Genomic DNA, 21,017 nt, shown 5'->3' with positions numbered 1-21,017 from the left:
TTTACAATTACATAAATATTGCCGTAAGCCATAATGGTAAGCAAAGATCTGCTGGAACTTGTCATACAATTATAGTACTCTGGTCTGTAGACTTTGGGGAAGTGCGCTGGACCACTCCTCTTTCAGTATCGTAAGATTTACGAGCCAAGAATGTTTCGAAAGGGCGGTACTTTTTACTTATTATTTGTAATGTGATGACATGTGTCCTTCGGTGTGCCACGAGTCTCAAAATGAACGCTCCTTAGCAGGCTGACTGTGACCCGCCCCCGCGAACCAGAAACAGCAGATTCTCTGTGACGGATAGCGCAGAAGAAAGCCGGGTTGGAGCTGCCCTGGGAAGGCAGGAGTGTGCTGGTGTCAACGCAGAGCAACGCCATTTCACTACTAGCTAAGGGAACAGCAAACTGAAGCTACAGGTATTTCTAGCGGCTGTTTCTGGAAATCTTCTATTCGTTTCTTGTGAAAAAAAGCTGCTCATCCCGTACTTAGCACAGCTTAGCTCTTCACGTAGGCCTGGGAACGGCCCTCAGGACTTTAACGGAAGGATGGGGACGGGTCAGAGATTTCAAGAGACACGGAGGCTAGGATCTGAGGAGGAATGAGGCCCGTGTGGGCAAATGTCCACCCCTCCAGAGAGTGTGAAAGAGAGTCAAAGTATTTCGGCTAACATTTGTGTGGTCAGTTCTGTCGCCTCTGTACTAATTGGATTGGGCAGCTAAGGCTAGTGCCTTGCTGTCGTTAGTTTGCTAGTTAGCTAGCCCATTCAATAGTGTTGAGCTATAGCCACCTAGTCGAACTTAAAAAGTGGTGACGGCTCTTTTCGCTCATGGATTTATACACAGTAGCAACTGTTTATGACCGTGGCCGGAACACAGTTAATGTCCAGCAGTTGGACATTATTGCTCGTCATTCTGGGAAGTCATCTTTGTGACATGTGTTGTCTTTTCTTTCGTTTTCGAGGTTTATTTGAGTATGACGTGTGATAAATGACCTAGCTGGGCTACCTTAGGCCACTTCTGCTTTTTCTGTGATTACATGCTGCGATCATTGACAGTGTTCCTCTAAGTGTAAGAATAGCTGCCATTGCTGACTAGTCAGCACAAGGCCCACGATGCTACGTGTGGCATGACCTAGCATGCTGGGACATTTAGGGCTCAGCTGGTAAATGTTGAGGTGACTCGGGGCTATATCACCAAGTTTAGGTGCTGGCAAGCACAATAAAAAGGGATTATAATGGGGTTAGCGACCAAACACGTTACTGTTGAAAAGTGAGACTTTGTTAAACTGACTTTTACTCACTAAGTAAACACAAAACTAAAGTACGTCTCTGAAGGAGCTTGAGATTTCTTCCAAGACCTCACTGCCCCTATTTTAAAAAGCCTTTAGGGTTATGCCTCAGCTCCCTCTCTCTTTTGATGAAAGCATTGTTAGCTTTGCTTTACAACAGTGCTCGTTTTAGTTTCTTTGAGGTCTGTCTGTAGATGGGTTCTAATCTGAAGTGTTTTACTGTTGACATACTTTCCTGGATAAAGCCTGACAGGCAGGATCATATCCTTGCAGATAACCTTTTTGTTAATGTTTTCTAATAAAACCAAAACCACAGTCACTGTGTACTTTGGTACTTTCTGTAGTTTATTGCCAGAAGATTGATAAAGATGAATGTCAGTATTCAGAGAGAGCCAACTTCCATTTGACTTAACAATAAATCTAAGGTAGATTATTTTAATTGCCTGACTATCAGACTCTTTGTGAGTAAAAGGTGTTGTTGGTGAATATGATATTTCTTAAATTTTAAGAATAAAACAACATATTACAACAGTCTAGCTAATCTATGCAATTATTATAAATCAGAATACAGACACAAAACATGTAAATAAAATACAAATGACATGTAGGGATGAGGTTGATATAATGGCATCTCCTTTGAAGGGCAAAAAAACCCCCCACGCTCAAGAGTTTACTTTATTAGACAATGGTGGAGGAAGTAGAAAAAACAGTGGTCCATTTTTAACCCCCCATTTGTTTGTGGTTTGTGCTCCTCTTTTCTGTCTTCTTACCCATTTACTCTCCAAATGGTAGGGCCTGTAAATTGCCCCTTCCTGACCCTAGTACTGCCAGATGTCACTTCCTGTTGAAAAGCAGGTCTTCTTTCCCACTGTCGCCAAGTGCTTACTCAGGGAAGACCATCTAATCATTGGAATTTCCCCTCTAATAATAAAGTCTTTGTCTTGAAGTGACTGTTGCTGTAACCCTGTACTAAACTTGAATTGAAAATGGCGCACTCTAAAGAAGCAATTTTCTTTTCATTACAAAGATGTTCTTCATCATTTCAAAGTAATTATAACATTAAAAAATAAAGGTAAAGTGACTGCTAGTGCACCTCCTACAGTTTGTCGTGAACATTGACTTGCTGCTAGAAATAAAAAATCCTGCAGATACAGTCGTTACAGTCATAACGATTATATGAATTTATTATGTTATTACCACTTAATTACATTTTGTAACACATTTTCATTTGGCCGTCTCCCCACCATTCTACTGTAGGTTTGATCCAGAAAAATAGTTTTCATTTTTCATAGTGTTTATTAAACTTACATTGGCTATATAATGTATTGTAGAGAAACTGCACACTTGCTAAAAAAGCTCAATTTTTCTCTAGTGTCCTGGACTATAGATGTGTTTTAAAATGACTTGTTGCCTATTATACATTTATTATGTATGCATGGCCTGATTTTCAATTACTCTCTGTATTGCTTTTTGGATCTGATAGTTATCAGGAGTTGTCTCTGTGTCCATGTCTGCCAAAATCAAGAGGGCTGGCCAGCCAAGTGGTTAGATTCCGGGGAGCCAATAACCCGGGAGGGCTTTGTCCTGCGGGCTCATTTTGATGCTGGAACAAGCCTCAGGCCGTACAAAAAAAATCTCATGCACCTTCCAGTCTGAGGCTAGGGACTCAAAGCAACCAAGCCTCATACCTTCATACTGCTTACCCCACCCACACTTTAAATACCAGGAAGAAACGCGGAGTTATTTTGGCACATAATGTACTCTGGCATGGGAGTGTCCTCTAATATGCAATCAGCAATTTCCTGATCTAGCAGCAACTGAAAGTTAATGATTTTATTTACACTAGAAACTTGTGTTTGTAGTACATAGTTTAAAAGGGCTTCTTTATGTTTTGACCTTTTTTTAATATATAAAACCTGCAGTGTGTTCCAGGTAGTTAATGCTTGGGGCAGTCTCATCCAGAACTGTGAAATATATTTTTGGTTTTTAAGTGTTTCTTATTGGTTCAAGTGTAAAGCTTTAACGCTGAATGAATGGCACATTTTCTAATGAGGTCACAGATAAGATACCTGTACAAAAGACCAGCACAGAGTAAAATCTCTTATAAAGACCACATCTTGGTGCATGCTTTCACAGATATGTCTTTGCACACCGTTTATGTTTTCTGTGAGTGTGAAGGAATTCAGTCCTTGGGTTGGTTGAATAAGACAGCCATTTTCAATCAATTATTAAGATGAGACAATCTGATGTATTTGAGTCAAAGTAAAAGTAAAAATGTTATATAATAAAAACTGGACCCAAAAAAAAATGTTTCAAAGATGTTACATAATGGGGAGCTCGTAGTTTGTTCACAGGAAAGGCGTGCTGTTTCAAAGACAAACAACTTTTCAAAATTGGATCAAATAGTAGTCATAATGAGCCTGATGTGTTTTTATGTGCTGCGTGTAATGGGAAGGGTTGGGCGAGGCAGGGAGGGTAGAAGGGAGTGAAACAGTATCAACATTATACTAAGCCTGCCAGTCCACAGGAAGCCCTGCAGTGGAAAGTTATTCTTAAATGTATTATCATGGGTAATCTGCTTATTCCAAATTACTAAAGACGTCTGCTCTACAACAGTGACTCCTACGCTGTATTGCTGCCACAAATCTTGAGTATAGTGGGATTGTGTCGCACTTCAGGTCACTCACTGTCGCTGCCACTCTGCATTGTTAGACACAATACTGCTGCCGTCACCCAGGGCTTAACTTACCCCCACTGTCAAAACACGGTGGTTTAATTTTTGTGATAAGTCGCCGTTTTGCATGTGGTGTCATTGTGTGTTGATTTGCAAGAGGTACTTTGCAGCAATGTTGTAAAATGGTTCGTTATTTATTTATTTTTAGTAAAGTTGCTGCCATTGCTGGAAATTTGCAAAGGATGTGACAAAAACATCTTATCGGGGCGATTAAAGCGAAAAAGATATGAACTAGGGAGGAAAAACTGGAGCCTAAAGGGGAAATTTAGGGGGGAAAATGCCAGTTTGTGCTAGTTTATTCTTGCTGCATAGCCTTGAGGAGTCAGCTCAAACTCACCACATAGTTCCTAGAAATATCTTTGGCAGATGCAAAGCTGATGATGTCTTAGGACCACTTGACTCTGTAAACTCTGTTTGGGGTGGAAGAACATCATCTTCTTTTGGCTTTATGCAGGCGGGGGCCGAACTGCAGCTGCAGCAGATCTCATCCTGTGACACTTGGACATAGGTGTATTTTTGCCCCTTGCAAATCCGGTCCGATATGAGTTTAGAATAACCACCGTGTCATTCTTGTGGGGGCTGAAAGAGGGAGGTGACTATTTAAGACACCGTGAGCCATTTTCTTTTTAGCCTAGTTGCCTTTCTAATGATCTTGACCTATTTGGTCCCCTTTTAAACCAGGGCAAACAAAGTTGAGTCTCACAGTCAGTGTTTTAGGCACAGGCGTGTCTCTCTGTACACAAGTTACACATGTGTACATACGTTAAGCTGTGTGGCTGGGGGACTGTCTTCTAATTGGATCATATTGCTAAGAGGGGGCAGGGTGTGAAGAAGAAGAATCTCCTCTCCTACCTTCTCAGCATTACTGGTGTGCTTACACTCCGGCCCCTATGTACACCTATCATAATCAATTTCCACTCATGAACTCTGCCTAGAGAATCAGGTCTGAACACTGTTCTGAGGTCTATAACCAAAGAGTTTGTGTAAAGATGCATGCAGTTTCAGGGTCTGAATAGTGAATTCAGTGTCCAAGTGAATTAAACCGGGATTCTTTTCTGTTTTCAAAAAGATGTCAGTTTGCAAGGAGATCTATAGCTCTGTCCTTCACTCTCCTGTCTGTGAGCTCAGTAAGCAGTTTCCTGTTGAGTCTGTTTTTGCAGTTGCAAGTTTCAAATCTTTGTGAATGCAGCATGTTGTTCATTCTGCGTATTCTAGTCCCCATTAAAATCAAAAGGCAGATAAACTGGGATATTTTTTTACAGTGACTGAAAAAGCGCTAGCCTGTGAGAATGCAATTTCTTAGCCTTTGTGAGGGATCCACCCTTCACTTGTCACATTCAGCCATCACTCTGGCTCCTGTGACTGAAACTTAATATGCTCGCTGAGAGACCAGCCAGACTTGTTAGATGGAAAGCAGCAGCAAGCTGACTGAGTGTATAAATCCTATAAATCTCATTATATCAGTTTCAATGTTTGAGCAGTTTATCCCCTCAGGATCTGCTATTTAGCTGTCTTTATCAGTCTATTAGACTTTATCTATTAAAATTTCAAACCAATATTAAGTGTAAATTGAACAAGATAAGTTTCCTAAACTAAGCTTGGTTTTGTTTTTCTTGGGTTATTGTCCACTTTCAGAATGGCGGTGGATATCTACGACTCTCAGTACCTGCTCATCCTGGCCCCTTCACTGGTCGTTGCCCTCATGTTCCTCTTCTTCTGGCTTTTCATGAAAGAAACCTCCTACGATGAGGTGCTTGCTAAGCAGAAGCGTGACCTCAAGTTGCCACCAAGCAAGCCAGACCCCCGTAAAAAGAATGAAAAGAAGAAGAGCAAGAAGAAGGAGAGCTCCAGTGGGGGAAGCGGCGGAGGAACCGGAGGTGGGGGGGAGTCAGAGGAGGATTTGCGGGATTTCGATGTGGCTGAAGGTGCCAACAGCTCCACTGTGGAGGTAGAAGAGGAACCTGTGTCAGCTGCTACCCCTGATCCTGCTCTACCTACACCCACTCCCTACGTGCCTGTTTCGGTGTCACCAGAGGCTCCTACTGGTCTGAGAGAGAGAAAGAAGAAGGAGAAGAAGGCTGCCAAAGCTGCTGCTGCCGCCGCCGCCGCTGCTGCTTCCGCTACCGCCGCCACCACAGTTTCTCCCTCTGAGGAGCCAGAAGTGAACGGCTCCAAGCCAGTCAGCTGCAAGACAGAGGCACCATTGGCTGCAAGCAAACAGTCCAGCACACCCTCACCGAAACGTGAGGTTCAGGTCCAGATCCAAGCTGTTCAGGCTCCCGTTCAAGCTCAGACACCTCCCCAGATTTCTGGGAAAAAGAAGGAAAAGAAGAAACAAAAAGTGGAGTCTGGTTAGTAACCAAGGGTAATGTTTAAAATGGTTGCAGTTTTGTTTTTTGGGGTTTTTTTTGAAAAAACATGAGAACTGCAAGTAGCAGTTTCATTTGGTTAGTATTTGTTTGAAATTACAGCAGTTGTGGTGAAATTGAGAAGATATATTGCTGTAGTTGCTACTTTCTCAAGTTCGGATATTTGTGCCAGTAACTTTAATGATAATCGAGCATTCTTATTTAATCAATCAAGGCAACCTGAGAAGGTTTTCTGAACTTGCCGTCCTGTCTTTCCAGCAGATGAGCAGCATACAGAGGTTAAAGTGGAGCAGGCCCCAGCTACTGTCAAGAAAGAAGCTCCCATTGTGGCTGAAACCAAAGTTTTAGATGGTGCAACTCAAAGCGTGACCAGTGGCAAAAAGAAGAATTCTGCCAAGAAGCAGAAAACTGATCATGGTAATGATGATAAAATATTGCATTATTAATTAATAACATTAAATTTGAAGAATTTGGCTCTATTAAGACTCTAAAGACAAAATCTAATAAAGAGTATTTTCTGAAATCCAGTTGATGAAGCCCATATTTTGCCAGACTCAGCAGCTTCTGCTAACCACCAGACAGCCCATAACGATGACGCACCATCCAAAGGGTCTGGCAAGAAGCAGAAAAACGAGACTGATAAGGGTAAGAAGTGAAAGCGTGGGTTTTTAATCCCAAAATATTTGTAAGCCCTTTTAAACTCAGTTTCTCGTTTTTGCTGGCCTTAACAGAGAACACAGAGGTGAAACTGAAGGAGCTGCTCTCCGGTCTGTCCAGCCTGGCTCTGTCAGATGCAGAGGCCGTCAGTGTGATGGCTCTACTGCGAGAGAAGAGCCCTAATGCCGTGGACGCCTGGCACAAGGTGATTAATAAGAGATAAGCTGAATTGGGTGCTGTCACAAACAACATTCCACACTGTTTGCATTTGGCAGGCCACCCAGTGTTTGTAGTTGGACTTTCTATGCCTTCTTTTAAAATGTGTTCTCTTTCGCTGACAGTCCTCAACTAGGCCTGACCCGACTGCCCAGGAAAGGGAAAAGCTTCTGACAACTCTGCAGGAGGAGGCCTCCATTGCCAAAGACAAAGTGAAACAGCTCAGTCAGGTCTAGAGTCCAATCTTTTTCTTTCTTTTTTTTCTTTTTTTTCGTTCCCCCTAATGATTGTGACATGACTGATTTCCTTCCAACTTAATCTCTGTAATGCTGGAATAATTCCGCTTGGTTCAGTAAAATGCTTAATTTATCTTCATACTTTGCTTCAGGAGCTGCAAGTTGAGAAGCAGAAGACAAACAGGGTGGAATCAATGATGAGGGAGCAACGCGCAGCGATGGAGAAAGAACTGGGCAGTATGCAGGTCAAAGCACAGGGCACCTACCAAGAGCTCCAGACAATGCAAATAAAGGTGAAGCCTTACATTTCAACTATTTTCAGTACAGCAAGTACTGGCTTGTATTATACTTGATAACACTTGGGTAACTGCTAGTGTTGTTTAAGAAATGAGGAATTTCAAAAATGTGAAGAAAAAAACTTCTGGCAGCTTCTTTGGCACTCCAGAGAGAGTTGGTGAAGACTCAGTACTGTTAATTGTGTGTAGTTTCAGCAGGTGAGGGAGCAGCTGGAAGGCCAGATCAGTCGATTGCAGCAAGAGAACAGCATCCTGAGGGACGCAGTCAGCTCCGCCACCAACCAGATGGAGAGCAAGTCAGTGTTACACAGCTGTTCACGCTCCCTAGAGTTCCATACATCTCTCATGCTCAGCGTAGTGAAGCATAGTGATTCCAGCTATCTCTCTTAGTCACCTCATTGTCTTTTTACCTTATCTTTCGTTACACAATAGTCTAAGCTATTTGTAGAATGCTTCTGCTGCAATTTCCCATACATATCCCTTAACAAACGCATTTTCGTGTCATGTACGTGTGCTTGATAGGAATTCGGCCGAACTAAACAAGTTGCGTTCCGAGTATGCCGGCCTGATGAAAGAGCTATCAGACAGCAACAGCAAGCTGCAGCAGGAGGAGCACCAGAGGAAGTCACTGGAGGTCAGCTACAAGCAGAACGTGTCCCAGCTGGAGGTACGCTAATCCAGATGCACGGCGTGTTTATTTAGCCTGTGCTTCAGTTTCCCCAGCTGAGACAAAAATGAACCGAGTTGTGCAAAACCTGGTCATGCTTCAAATCTGGTTAGCGGGTGTGGCAGCATTACTCAGGAAATGGGAGGAGGTTGTAGTGGAAGTCCCGGTGAGGGTTATGGGAAACAGAACCTGAGCTGGAAGGATTTTTGTTGCCTTTGGAAGCAGGAATGTTTGAGGCTTTGTGCTGTGTATAAACAACACTTTTCTTGCTAGACACTCAGATGAGCCTTTCCCGGCTTGTCGCAGACCACGATCATAAGATGGAGATTTAAATTGCTGGCTCGACACAAACAAGTCTTGGCAAAGAGCCTTAGTGCGAGAATTACACTGTGTAGAAAAAAATCAGAGAAAGAATCTGCACATAAGCCTCTAGATATTCTGATGGATTTCATAAAGTTTTAATTTCCTCTGCAAAATTTATACGATCGCTCAATTCCAATGAAAATGTATGGAAGGAAGGTGTTCACAGAGTTTGTATCTGTCTCCAGGCACAGCTGCAGGATGCTAAGCGCCGCTGGGAGGAGCTGCAAAACTTTATCCACAGTGTCAATGCCGAAAGAGAGAAAATTCAGACCTCCAAACAAGGTGATAAAACATAACATTGCACCACACAAAAGTTTTAATTCTTGTGAACCCTAAAAAAAAAAAATGATGGTGGCTCAGTGACGGCTGTCGTGTGGTTGCAGAGCTCCACAATCAGCTGCTGGCAGTTGAGGCTGAGATGAGCAACAAGAACAAGGAGATCCAGACTCTACACAGCAGCCTGACTGAAGCTGTGGTCTCCAAGGACCGGCTGGAACAGAAAGTGAGGGAGCTGATGGAAATGTCCAAGCACAGTATGCAGGACGACTCGCTCCAGGCCCGGGTTCAGGTGTGCTCACAACTCGCAGTGCCAAACCTGCAGCAAGAAAAATGAAACTGTTATTGTAGTTACATGGAATGATATCAAAATGGATGTGAATGATCTTATAGTCCTCAACCTAATGCTCACTAATGACTTGTGTTTAACAGGAACTTATGAATGAGAACAAAAGTCTTCAGGTCCAGATCTCTACGCAGGTAAATGGGTCAACTTCACACACTTATCATTTAAAGTCAATATGGGATGAGTACCTAGATGGCTCTGTGTGTGTGTGTGTGTGTGTGTGTGTGTGTGTGTGTGTGTGTGTGTGTGTGTGAGAGAGAGAATGTAGGCTAATGACATTTCTGTTTGATATCTAGGCCACTCATGTCTCCCACATTGAGGAGCTGCAAAAGCTGTAAGAAAGATTTCATCTTCTCAGATATTGTGGATCACATTCCAGGCTGTATCACTGAGCTATATTTCATCTTTCCCTGTGTTGTTGTTGTTTTTCTTTTTTGCCTAGTCTGGCTGAAAAAGAGCTGCAGCGAAAAAGTCTGGAGGATTCTCTAAATGCTGAGAGGAGCAGTGGGGCTAGTAGAGAAACTAACATGCAGGTATTTTCAGAAGAGCACTTCACTACAGCTTCTCTTACTAACATTGTACCAGTTCATTAGTTTGCAGGAATGTGTTGCTGTGTTGAGTGGAAATGTAGTTTTGAAGTCCTCTTCCCCACGGGAAGAGGGCATGCTCAGATTTGCAGATATTTTGGGTTCAGATGACAAATTGATTTAATGCACTTCCTGGTATTGTAAACCTAAGACAGAATTAGGAATTCTTTATAATTTCCAAGTGATTGCACAGTATGTCAGATCCTCCACTGTCTTGGCATAATAAGTGTCGTCTGTATTCATCTGCAGGCCTTGCACAATGAGAACATGTCACTGAAGGCAGAGATTCAGAATCTGCAGGCACAGATTTCTGATCAGGTTAGTTGTGTTGCTTTGCTTTACTGTTTAAGAAAAAAGAATCCACTATATGTTGGTGTGGGTTTTTTGTTTGTTTGTTTGAGAGGTTGTTTTTCATTTAAAACAATCTACTTTTGGATGTCCTCTTGCAGACTGCATCCCAGCTGGCTTTGGACCAGTTCCAGAAGAGGTGGGTATGAGAACTGGAACACATTTTAAATACATCAGCATCTTAATCTGTCTATGAAATAAATGATCCATAATTCTTTGAACAGTGTCCGGGAGAAGGAGGAAAACATGAAAACTGTAGAGGGCCTGTTGGAGAAAGGGTTGATTGAGGTGGCCAACAAAGAGGAGGAGCTTAAGGTATCTGTTTTCTCTAAAAGACACAATCAAAACATGCTGGCTCATATAAACATATTTATCTGACCACAGCTTCCCCTAAGTAAAAAAAAATGGTAAAATGGCCTGTATTTATATAGCGCTTTACTAGTCCCTAAGGACCCCAAAGCGCTTTACACAACCTGTCATCCACCCATTCACACACACATTCACACACTGGTGATGGCAAGCTACAATGTAGCCACAGGCACCCTGGGGCGCACTGACAGAGGCGAGGCTGCCGGACACTGACGCCACCGGGCCCTCTGACCACCACCAGTAGGCAACGGGTGAAGTGTCTTGCCCAAGGACACAACGACCAAGACTGTCCAAGCCGGGGCTCGAACCGGCAACCTTCCGATTACAAGGCGAACGCCCAACTCTTGAGCCACGATCGCCCTAAGTGACTCTGCATAATACTGTTGGCCTGCTAACCACAATCTTTAATTGATATGAAGTCTTAAACTAATTTGTTTCCCCTAATATAGACTGCAAGGAAAGAGAATGAGTCACTTCAACAAGAAATTGAGGACCTTAAGAAAAAGATGGATAAACAGGTGGGTTCTAAAATGATTATTAAGAAGTATTTCCTGAATTTTTGATTCCTATTCTGTATATATATTTTTTCCTTTTTTCTTCCCTCTAACTAAAGGTGTCTTCAGAGCTGATGGTGGAAGAACTCCAGAGCAAGTAAGATCAATAAAGTTTATTTTGATTATTTAGTACAAAGGTTTAGTTCCAACCATATCCTATTCATGAAAACAAAGGCTACTACTGACTCTGTAAGCATATAAAAAAACGACTTCCCCCTGGCAGTCCAGGACACTCCTAAGACACACCCCTCATAGTAGCTCTTTCAACATCCATTCCCATTGGAACAAGAGGCTGTCTATTGTTGAATGTCCTCTCATTGTTGATATTGTGAAGATAAGCAGATTTCACAGGCTTTACAATATATTGACCCTTATTTTATTGTGCTTCAAAGGATCCAAGAAAAGGAAACAAAGCTGAAAATGGTGGAGGAAAGTCTACAGGCAGCACAAGACAGCAGCTCGGCCAGAGAGAAGACAGTTGAGGTGCAGCCCTTTCCTTGTATCAGTATAAACAGTTTGGCAGATTTCAAAAGACCCTTTCTTCACATTGTTCTTCAGTGTTGTCCTTGTTTGGGCTCTTGTCTGAATCAGTTTTTGTCTCACAGGCTCTGGAGCAGCAGTTGGCTGCCTTGCAGGCAGAGATGGAGCAGCTGAGACAGAAGGAGACAGCAGAAGCGCTGACCAGCTCTGCTACTCAGCTCCAAGAACTCCAGGCTCAGTGAGTTAAATCAGCACCTCAGTGTAAGCTGCCTACGCACACGCCTTTCAAATCCGACTTTTGATGACCAACATTTGACCAACAGGCTGGTGGGAAAGGACCAGAAGATCCAGACACTACAGAGTGAGCTGGAGGCAAGGACGAAGGAGCTAAGCGAGAAGATTCAGCAGGTACAGCAACAGTGCTCATGTTACACATTTTCTGGCTAAAATCATCCAGATGTCATTTGAGGAGGGGGGGGCTCTCTTTACTATGTTAAAGGTTGTCGTCATGCTATAGCTTCTTTATTTGGCTGTTCCTATTTTAGTGTCATGAGATATTCAGTGCTGGTTTTCATTGTCTGTTTCTCTCCCGCACATATAGCAGTCCCACACGGTAGTGCCAAGCCCTGAGCTCCTTACAGCGTGAGTAGTATTGCATGGCATATCAAAACAATACCAACGCTGTTTTATTTTTTAGGCCTGTTTACTGTATTGTACCGGAAGTGTGATCAGTTTTGTAATGTGTGGTTCTGCTGTTTTCTGTCAGGTTGTCAGAGAAGGAGAAACAGGTCTCCATTCTGCAGGCTGAGCTGGCTGAGCTGAGGAACACCGTAAACCTTCAAAGGAAGAAGAATGATGTAGGTTTCACATAGCAATGACCTGAACTGTGGAATGGCACAGGTCAAACCCTATGAGCAATCAGCCCTGCCCATTGTGTTTCACAAAGCACGCCCCCCACAGTGTTGCACACTGCATATATTCATTCTGCCTATTGTTGTCTGCCACTCGCTTTTTGTTCATTTTAAATAGTGCTTTTTTTTCCTTGTTTTGTTTGTTTTAAACCAAATACACATTTTTCTTCAGCTCAGGTTGTGTATGTAACACGATTACACACACATCAGTTCAGTGTCTGTTTTGGATTGCTTAAGCTGAGCATTGCATAAGAGGGCTTCCAGCCTACTCTTGTTGTGCTCGCCGCTGGCCATGACTGTTTCAGCAAGCCTGTTTGTGCTTGTGGGTGATTCAGAGCATTAGAAACTCGTCTCTCTTATTTTTGAGAGAGGTTTATTTAATCTGAGAAGCATATAAACATATTTGTATTATTATATGCACACTATAGTTGAAGACACTTATTTTAATTAGAAATAAAACGAATATTTTTTTACTAAATATACCTGTGCAGGCTGTGCATGTTGTTTTAAACCACACATGGTGTCAGAGTAGGACTATCAAGACTTTTTGTTTTTTACATATTTTTAGCTAGTGGAGCATGGATGAGAAATGCCTTTGGTTCGTTTTGTTACTCTACCAGTCTTTATTTGAGGGTCACTGAATGCATTCCCCCACCCCCCCGAGGCTGAACTGAAAGTAGTATCTCTCTGGAACTGACCAAAACAGGAGCTTCGGGAGAAAAACTGGAGTGCAATGGAAGCTCTGTCAGCCACCGAGTCCATGCTTCAAGGGAAACTCAGCAAAGCTGTCAAGGTTCGACACCTCACCTCAGTCTGCTTCACTCTAGTTCCAATCTGATGCATCCCCCTCCGAAACGCTGTGTTTTGCCATAATCGACCCAGTGAAATTTCTTTTCTGCCATCATCCATAACAACGCTGCATACTCATTTACCTTCACTCCTCCCGCTCTGTTGTTTGGCCTCAACTTTTTAATTGGCTGTTTTTGAGCTGTTGAACTACAGTAATCTGCTCCCCCTCGGGCATCTCCGACTTTATTTAACAAATATTGGCCTCTTAAGTGTGTATACATAACTTTCCTTGACGCTTTTAAGTGTAAGAGGTTTATTTTTTCCTCTCCTTACCCAAAGCTTAGGTCGATGCTTGGAAATGAGTGTGCAGTGACTTAGAAATTCACTAGATGTCATTAGATTGAGATTCATTGTAATCATTTGCAGCTTCCTGTCGTCTCTCTGTCATGTGGCATGCTTTGTGACATTGTACTGTTAAGATCACCAGTTAATCAAAGAAAATCTGTTTAATTCAAATCTAGTCCTTTTTTCCCTTTTTGTATAAGAGAAATGTTAACATTCAAAGCTTGTAATGAATATGCAGCAGTCCTCTAATGTTTCTCAATGCTCTGTTCTCACAACTGAAACATCTTTGTTCTCTATCAGGGTGAACAAAGTGCAACTAAATCAGCTGTTCTTTTCATGCATTTCTACTTCATGTAGAGTTTGCTCCCAGATAGCTGTGCTATTAAGAGTTACAGTAACGTTTATTTCAGTCATCCTCCTACATTAGGTGAGGGTACATGCCGAACTATCTGCACAGCAGCTGCTCTCCTGCCATTTGAGTACAGTAGAAAGCACCTTCTCGCGTCTGAGCCAGGGAGTTCCTTGGCAGCTGTTGTGTGCTATCGGTGCATGCTGGTTGGTTGTATTCAGCTCCACACTCTGTGTCAAAGCTGTCTTGTGACAGCGTGTTAATGCAAACAGTGGTTAGACAGCCAGCTGGCTCGTGTATGGCATGCGTTCCCCCTTTCAGACCTCAGAGTTGATGGTGTGTTATTAGAGGACTGATCAGTACTTTTTGTTTGTTGGCGAGTATCAAGGTAAATTTGTGAACACAAATGAGAGATGCTCTGAATCTGATGTGACACATGGCCTAGCTGTGGTCCATTGATGCTTATGGTTTCTCAGAGTAAATGGAACTGGGAGTGAGATTTGTTTTTTTGTCCTTTGATAACGAGCTGGCATTATAAAATTTGTGGGATTTTGATTGAAGCAGTCTGATCACTGGTTTGAAACAGATTGATGGGGGTTAAGAGAAAGTTGGTGGTTATATTTGCTTGGATGACCACTGGACCTTGTCATCGAAAATATCTTAAGTATTTAAACAGTCATTTGTTAATCTCCTCTTCTCTTTTTATTCCTTTACAATTTGCTCCCTACCTTCTAGGAGAACCAGACAGCGCTGGCTGTATGTCAGGCTGAGTGCCGAGATGTTCTGCACAGACTTCTGCCACATGTGCCTCTGCCTTCTGAACAGGTATGAGAGGAAACATTTACCTCTATGCTAAATGCATTTTTACACTACAGCTACATGTTTTGTGGTTGATGTTTACTTCATTTTTCCACCTTAATTGTCCTGTAGAACCATCAAGAATGGCTCCAAAGATTTGAAAGGGCAGCAGGTGAAAACTCCGCTCCACAATCCAGCCCTGGATCAGGAGACTCGGAGGTAAATTTGGAAAAAATGCAAAGTTGAACATCATTCCTTTTTCAAATGAGTCCATCAGTAAGTACGATCCACTTTCTAGGAACTGGCTGAGAAACTGAAAGAAGCTGAGGAAACTCAAAGGGTTCTACAGAAAGACTGTGAGACGTACAAGAAGGTTTTGGCAGAGACAGTAAGAGTTATTTTTATTTTGCTTTTGGGTTTGTTTGTTTGGGGGGGTTCTATTTTTTTTTTTTTTTTTTAGGGGGGTGAGGGAGTTGCCATCAGTTGCCATTATGGCAGCACAGTGATCTCCCTTCCAAATGGAGCTGTCATTTCTGTTGTGTCCACAGGAGGGCATCCTGCAGCGCCTCCAGAACAGTGTGGAGCAGGAGGAGTCTCGCTGGAGGGTGAAGCTGGAGCTATCGCAAGCAGAACAAAGAGAGGTATGGATTCAGGTTTAGCAAGAGATAAAACTCCAAAATGCACAGTCACTGAAGTGAAATATTGAGAGTTCTCTCTCACTGGATCGTTCTTCTTTCTTTGATCTCAGATGAGCCAGAAAGTCGCAGCTTTGGAGCAAGAGGTCGAGAGACTAACTGATGAAGCAGAGTTGGAAAATGTCAGTAAACCAAACACACAAAAAGTCTACAATGTACACTCGCAAATGTCCTGTTAGAGCGGCTGTCATTTGTATCTCTGCTCATCTGTTGTGCTCTGTAGCTGAGAAGAGAAAAACAGCACTTGGAGTCTGAGTTGGAGAGGGCAGAGCGCGAGAGTGCCACTTATGTGACAGAAGTCAGAGAGGTGAGCAAAAACTGGACTCCTTCAGTCATGTTTAACCTCTTGAGGTGAACGTGCGACCTCTGTGTAACAGTTGAGCTGTTTTCACACATGCACCTTTACCCTGAACATTTGCAGAGAGCACCCAACAGAGGTTGCGTTGAGACTGCAAATGTTATATGCAGTCTGATTGGACATTAGACTACAGAGATGGCAGTTTAAGTCTTTGTAATGTCGGATCGCACTGATGTGTGGTTAGCACAGGTAACATCCTGGTGCATTCACCACTAGCTAGTGAATGTCATGTGCAAGGCTCTACCCACACAGCCCCCTCACTTTAAAAAGACTTAAGTATTTCCATGAGTGCAAATGTGTCCAATTTAGGCTATTTCAGCATTTTCTGCTCTGTGCTACATCTGAGAAACGGATAACTGTGAGAAATATCCCAAATTAAGTCTTGAAATTGTCCAAAGTTCATGTGTGAAAACTGCTCCATGTGTGGTGTTTTGTGGCATCCCACCGTTTGTTTATTCTGAGAATATAAAGTTCACACAGCACAGGTTTTTGTTTTGTGTGAATTTAATCACTTATGAATCTGGTTATCTGCAGTCATGCACAACTGGTTCCCTCTGCTTCATTTATGACCTTTTTTTTTTAGTTGTGGATGCCTTATGACTGCATAAACTGTGTGCTGGTAGTGCTGACCTGGTTCACCTATGACAGACCCACATTAAACAAAACCCTGTCAAACTCAATTTCAGCTCAAAGATCTGTTGACTGAATTGCAGACCAGACTTGATGGCTCATATACAGAGGCTATCAGACAGAATGAGGAGCTGACTTTGGTAAGCGTTGCTCACCCTCTAGCTAGAGCTCCTTTAAATCTTAGCCTTTATTGCACTCAGCAGTGGCGCGACACTGACTGCAACAGAACGGGGTTCTCTATCTACTGCAAAACTGTGGGTCATCATTCACAAACTCTGTAGATTTGGACTTGTATGGTGGAGTCATGAATAAGATTGGGGGGGGGGATTTCCAGCTTCTGAGTGATGACTCACCTTTGAGTTATAATACTAACTCTTCTTTTTCTGCACCTGCACTCTACTTGTGTCTAACAAATGGCTTGCTAATTAAAAATCTTCTTTCTCTGCCAGGCCAAAAGTATGCCCCCTCTTTGTCTATCACTTATAATTTAACTTCTCTGATGCCTTCAGGCAAGCCTTGCGGTGGTCATGAATCTTTAGTCGTTTTAAGCAATATTTTGGCTGTGTTCACTTCAACAATAGCACTATAAGAATGACGATCACGTTGCTATGTGGTTCATACCAATTGGTGTGCATTCCTTCTGTTCTTGTGTTAAGTGATTGACATAATGACTGGATTTATCTTACAGTTGTGGAAAAACTGAGACAGAAATGTGCAAAGTCTGGAAAGTTATCAGTGATACAGTCATTTCTTCTGAAGTACACACGAAGTATTGCGATGTCTGATAAAATTTAGGGAATTACTTTATTACTTAAACAGGACTTCCTGGATTATGATTCATCCTCTCAGCTTGTACCAAAAAGCCCACATGAGCTTAGTGCTATTTTTGGTTTGAACATTGTCTAAGCAGGCCCAGGGAAAAAATGAAATCTGTGCAAATGTTGAACTGTTTAATGTAGTTATGTTGGCAGGAGGATTTGTATATGTTCTGAAAAACTAGAAGCGGGACTCAAAGGCCAGGTCAACAGTGCAAAATATCTAAATGTCTGGTTTCTTTCCAGCTGAAAACCCAGCTCACTGAGACGCTGTCGAAGCTGGAGGCAGAAGAAAACGAGAGGCAAAAAGTGGCTGGTGACCTGTATAAGGTAACGGGAATGATCTGGATTTCATTACACTTCTGATAAAGGTCAAACTGCCAACCACAATGCTAACAAGCGGAAATTGCTGTCCCTTCATGCAGGCCCAACAGTCTGTTGATCTGATCCAAGGGGAGCTCTCAAAAGTGACAGACAATGCTGATGACTTGATCGAGAACAGCAGTCTGTCATCACAAAGAGTAAGGGCAGTTTGAGTGTTGTAACACTGTTGTGACACCAAATGTTTATGTAGTGACATCTGATCCTTTTAATGTCATGTTAAGACCAAAAAATTGTGTTTGTGACAGGAGGAGATTGACAGAAACGAGAAAATGACTGCGGGATTGGGTCAGACAGTCACCGAACTGCAGCAGCTGCTACAAACTGTCAGCCGGCAACTCACTAAGAGACAGGAGGGGGTGAGGCCTTTTGATCGTGCGCTTTGTTATTCACAATTGGGTATCATACTCCTGTCTTTCCTCTTGCCAATGAAGATTAAACTTTGCAATTGAATGTTTGTGCTTTCCCTCAGGAGGCTGATAAAGATCTGCCCAAGGTATAGTGAGACCCCCACGCAGCCACCCTGACTGTATTACAGAGACCACCTTTGACTTTCGGTCTCATCCTGACCACATCACAGCATACTGTCACACCCAGCCACTTCCTCCGTTTCAACCTCTATCACTGCACTTGTACTGTAGGCAGCCTCAAACTGACTCTGGCCAAAACGCTGGCAAACCACTCCCAGACTCACTGCTGGCCACAGAGGAGCAGGCAGAGGTTACAGTTAACTCCAGGCACTATACCAAAATACACACTATTCCACTCCCACCACATTCCTCTTCTTTTAGCAACAATGCCAGTTAATTTTTATTCTAAACTTAATGACATCCAGCATAATTTAAACTATGTGGAAACCATTCCTCTGTTTTAAATTGCTTGTATTTTTCACTGAAATCCTTTTGAGTACTGCAGTAGTTTTGTTGTTATTTGTGTTAAGAGAGGGCAGTGATACGAATTTCCAACTCGACTAAACAAACTTTGGTTTTTCAGTCCTTTTCTTCTTAACTTAAAGATATGTAGTGTTTAAATGTATCAGTTAGGACCTGCTGAAATACACTGTTGTTGATCTGTTTTCCTCCTGATCAGAAAACTATCCAACTGTGCATCCATTATGCATTTATTCATTCATAGCTCCATGTTATACCTTGGCTCAGTACTGGGTGGGAGAAGGGAGATCAGAAGAGGTCTCAGCATATCTGAAGGGTCACTACGTGACTGTAACTATGGAGATGCATGGACAAATTGTACTCAAGTCTGTACTGTAGCTCCAAACAGAAGGGAGTGTGTGTGACCCTGGCTGTGTACGGCCAGGTCAACAGTGTAGGGGTTTTTAATCCTACTGCAACTACTCTAGGAATAAGCGTCCCATATCATCTGTAATCAGCACTCGCTATATTGTTGCTAAGATCATTAACACTGAAGATTTTGTTCTTTTTGTAACGGGTGATGTTAATAAAAGGGATGCTTGATAAATCTGTTCAGCCTCCTGTGCTGCTTCCCCCCCCCTTCTACCAATGCACTTCCCTCTTCTCGCCACAGTGGGGCAGCATATAACCTAAGTTGGAACTTGAATTGATTTTGTTTATAGCCTTAACAATCCTGAACATGGGGAAAGGAAAAGTCAAAGCTTCTGTTAATGGTGCGATTGCTAGCAGGTAAATTCAGCATGACAATGCAGAATAAACATGTCCATCATGCAGAGGCGTTATTCTGGGTAAGTGTTTTTGTATAATAGTAAAAAAGCTTGATATTGCGTGCCCTCAATAATGGAACATTTGGGGTGTGACCAGGTTCCTGTGATAGTAACATGCTGTATAATCCCTCACTATGGGACACTTTTTCTGCTTTGTGTGAGGCTTACAAATTCTATCAGCGGTACAACTCTTATGAAAGAACTAGTAGCTAAAATCTAGAACCTTCCAAGGATGACACCTGTAATGCTGGAAAGTACCACTCTACTGTGATCATTTGAAAGTGAAATTTTACTATTCTACTTGAGCCCTTATAAAGGCACAAAGGCCTGGGTGTATTCTTTCTAAATTTTCCATATTTTCTTTGCCACCTCCGGCTTTTTATTTTTGACAAAAGGATAAATCTGCATGCGACTAGACATGACTTGACTGTGACTTCTCTTCGCAGAAAGGTCTTGCTCTCATCTTTTGCATGTTAAAAGGCCTTTAAAACAACAGGACTGTTGTGCTGCCTGGAGGAGGGGTGCGGGTCAGATCAGGAACACAGGCAACATGGAATCAGCACATTCCTCACATTCTCCCACACTGTCATGCTCCAGTCAGCTGACTGGAGGTCTAGCTGTTGCCTTCATGGAAACCTCGCGAACAAATATGCTTCACAGCATCTTTGATATGCTTGTTAAACTGGATCGCGCAGGAAGCACCTTTCACAGCCTGTTGTTGCAGACTGCTTAACCATGTGTGCACAACTGACTGCAAAGTGGGTATTTCCTACTATACAGTCATTTGCTTACACGCCTAAAAATGTACACGTTTGATAGTATATCTAAAATGAGGGATATTTTCTACAGTTCCACCATTGTAATCAATATGATGTCCTTTGTGTGGAAATTGCAGAGATTTTAAAATGTCATAAATCTGAGGTTTCACTTTGTCAGACACATGCTCATTGTTTTCAAAGTCAAAAGTCAAAGTCAACTTTATTGTCAATTCTGCCACATGTACAGGACATACAGAGAATAGAAACTACGTTACTCTCAATCCCTAGATAAAATAGCAAATCACCTCTTGCATAGAGATGCTATCACGTAAAGCCTGCCAAAGAGCAGTGAGGAAGTTGACAGGGGCCTTGTGTTTCCTTTGCTAACACTCATACCCTCAATTGTGCAATTTAGTTTGTTGCAGTACGCCTCTGCTCTGCATGCTTCTTGCTTGCTAACGCTTGACTCCTCCCCCTAAACACAGATTTACACTCATACTACACCAGCACAGCTCCAGAAAAGCAGCCCACTCCCTGCATCTGCTCCCTATCAGTGTGGTATGTGGTAGAAAGCTTTTGATCCCCCCCCTGAAAAAAAAAAAATCTGTGTATGTATTTCTGTGGGTATGCATGTGGGAACGTGAATCAGACAGACACAGAAACGACCATAGAGCTCTATTACAAAGACAATGGCGGATGAAAGCAAA

General features: G+C 42.5%; 1 protein-coding gene across 5 annotated transcripts; it reads left to right on the top strand.

The window, feature by feature from the left end:
• The first annotated feature begins 226 nt into the window (after positions 1 to 226).
• ktn1 (kinectin 1) lies at positions 227 to 19,336 on the top strand. Of its 5 annotated transcripts, none has more exons than XM_082516647.1 (36): positions 227 to 416; positions 5,657 to 6,372; positions 6,649 to 6,807; positions 6,943 to 7,035; positions 7,122 to 7,252; positions 7,389 to 7,493; positions 7,652 to 7,792; positions 7,985 to 8,091; positions 8,318 to 8,462; positions 9,011 to 9,107; positions 9,209 to 9,393; positions 9,534 to 9,581; positions 9,744 to 9,781; positions 9,890 to 9,980; positions 10,284 to 10,352; positions 10,484 to 10,521; positions 10,607 to 10,697; positions 11,201 to 11,269; positions 11,365 to 11,402; positions 11,698 to 11,788; positions 11,911 to 12,023; positions 12,109 to 12,193; positions 12,387 to 12,427; positions 12,552 to 12,642; positions 13,403 to 13,489; positions 14,915 to 15,004; positions 15,110 to 15,196; positions 15,276 to 15,365; positions 15,526 to 15,618; positions 15,726 to 15,794; positions 15,896 to 15,979; positions 16,717 to 16,800; positions 17,722 to 17,805; positions 17,901 to 17,996; positions 18,105 to 18,215; positions 18,329 to 19,336. In XM_082516647.1, the coding sequence occupies exons 2-36, from the start codon at positions 5,658 to 5,660 to the stop codon at positions 18,356 to 18,358; spliced, it is 3,786 nt and encodes a 1,261-aa protein (XP_082372773.1). In that variant the 5' UTR covers positions 227 to 416; position 5,657; the 3' UTR covers positions 18,359 to 19,336. The 5 variants fall into 5 exon arrangements, with proteins under 5 accessions (XP_082372773.1, XP_082372774.1, XP_082372772.1 ...); XM_082516646.1 differs by having other exon boundaries at positions 228 to 416; positions 6,652 to 6,807; positions 6,919 to 7,035; XM_082516645.1 differs by having other exon boundaries at positions 228 to 416; positions 6,919 to 7,035.
• Positions 19,337 to 21,017: the final 1,681 nt, after the last annotated feature.

The sequence above is a fragment of the Aulonocara stuartgranti genome, assembly GCF_965226115.1.
Source record: "Aulonocara stuartgranti genome assembly, chromosome: 19".
Classification (NCBI taxonomy): Eukaryota; Metazoa; Chordata; class Actinopteri; order Cichliformes; family Cichlidae; genus Aulonocara; species Aulonocara stuartgranti.
The sequence above is the reverse complement of the archived record's forward strand: the minus strand, read 5'-3'. Positions and strand labels throughout refer to the sequence as shown.

Excerpts from the sequence above, each read along its gene's own strand:
- ktn1 (XM_082516645.1), top strand. The coding sequence starts at position 5,658 with ATGGCGGTGGATATCTACGACTCTCAGTACCTGCTCATCCTGGCCCCT. Across the intron at positions 9,108-9,208 it reads AATTCAGACCTCCAAACAAG|AGCTCCACAATCAGCTGCTG; the intron begins GTGATAAAACAT and ends GTGTGGTTGCAG. Across the intron at positions 12,024-12,108 it reads CTCCAAGAACTCCAGGCTCA|GCTGGTGGGAAAGGACCAGA; the intron begins GTGAGTTAAATC and ends TTTGACCAACAG.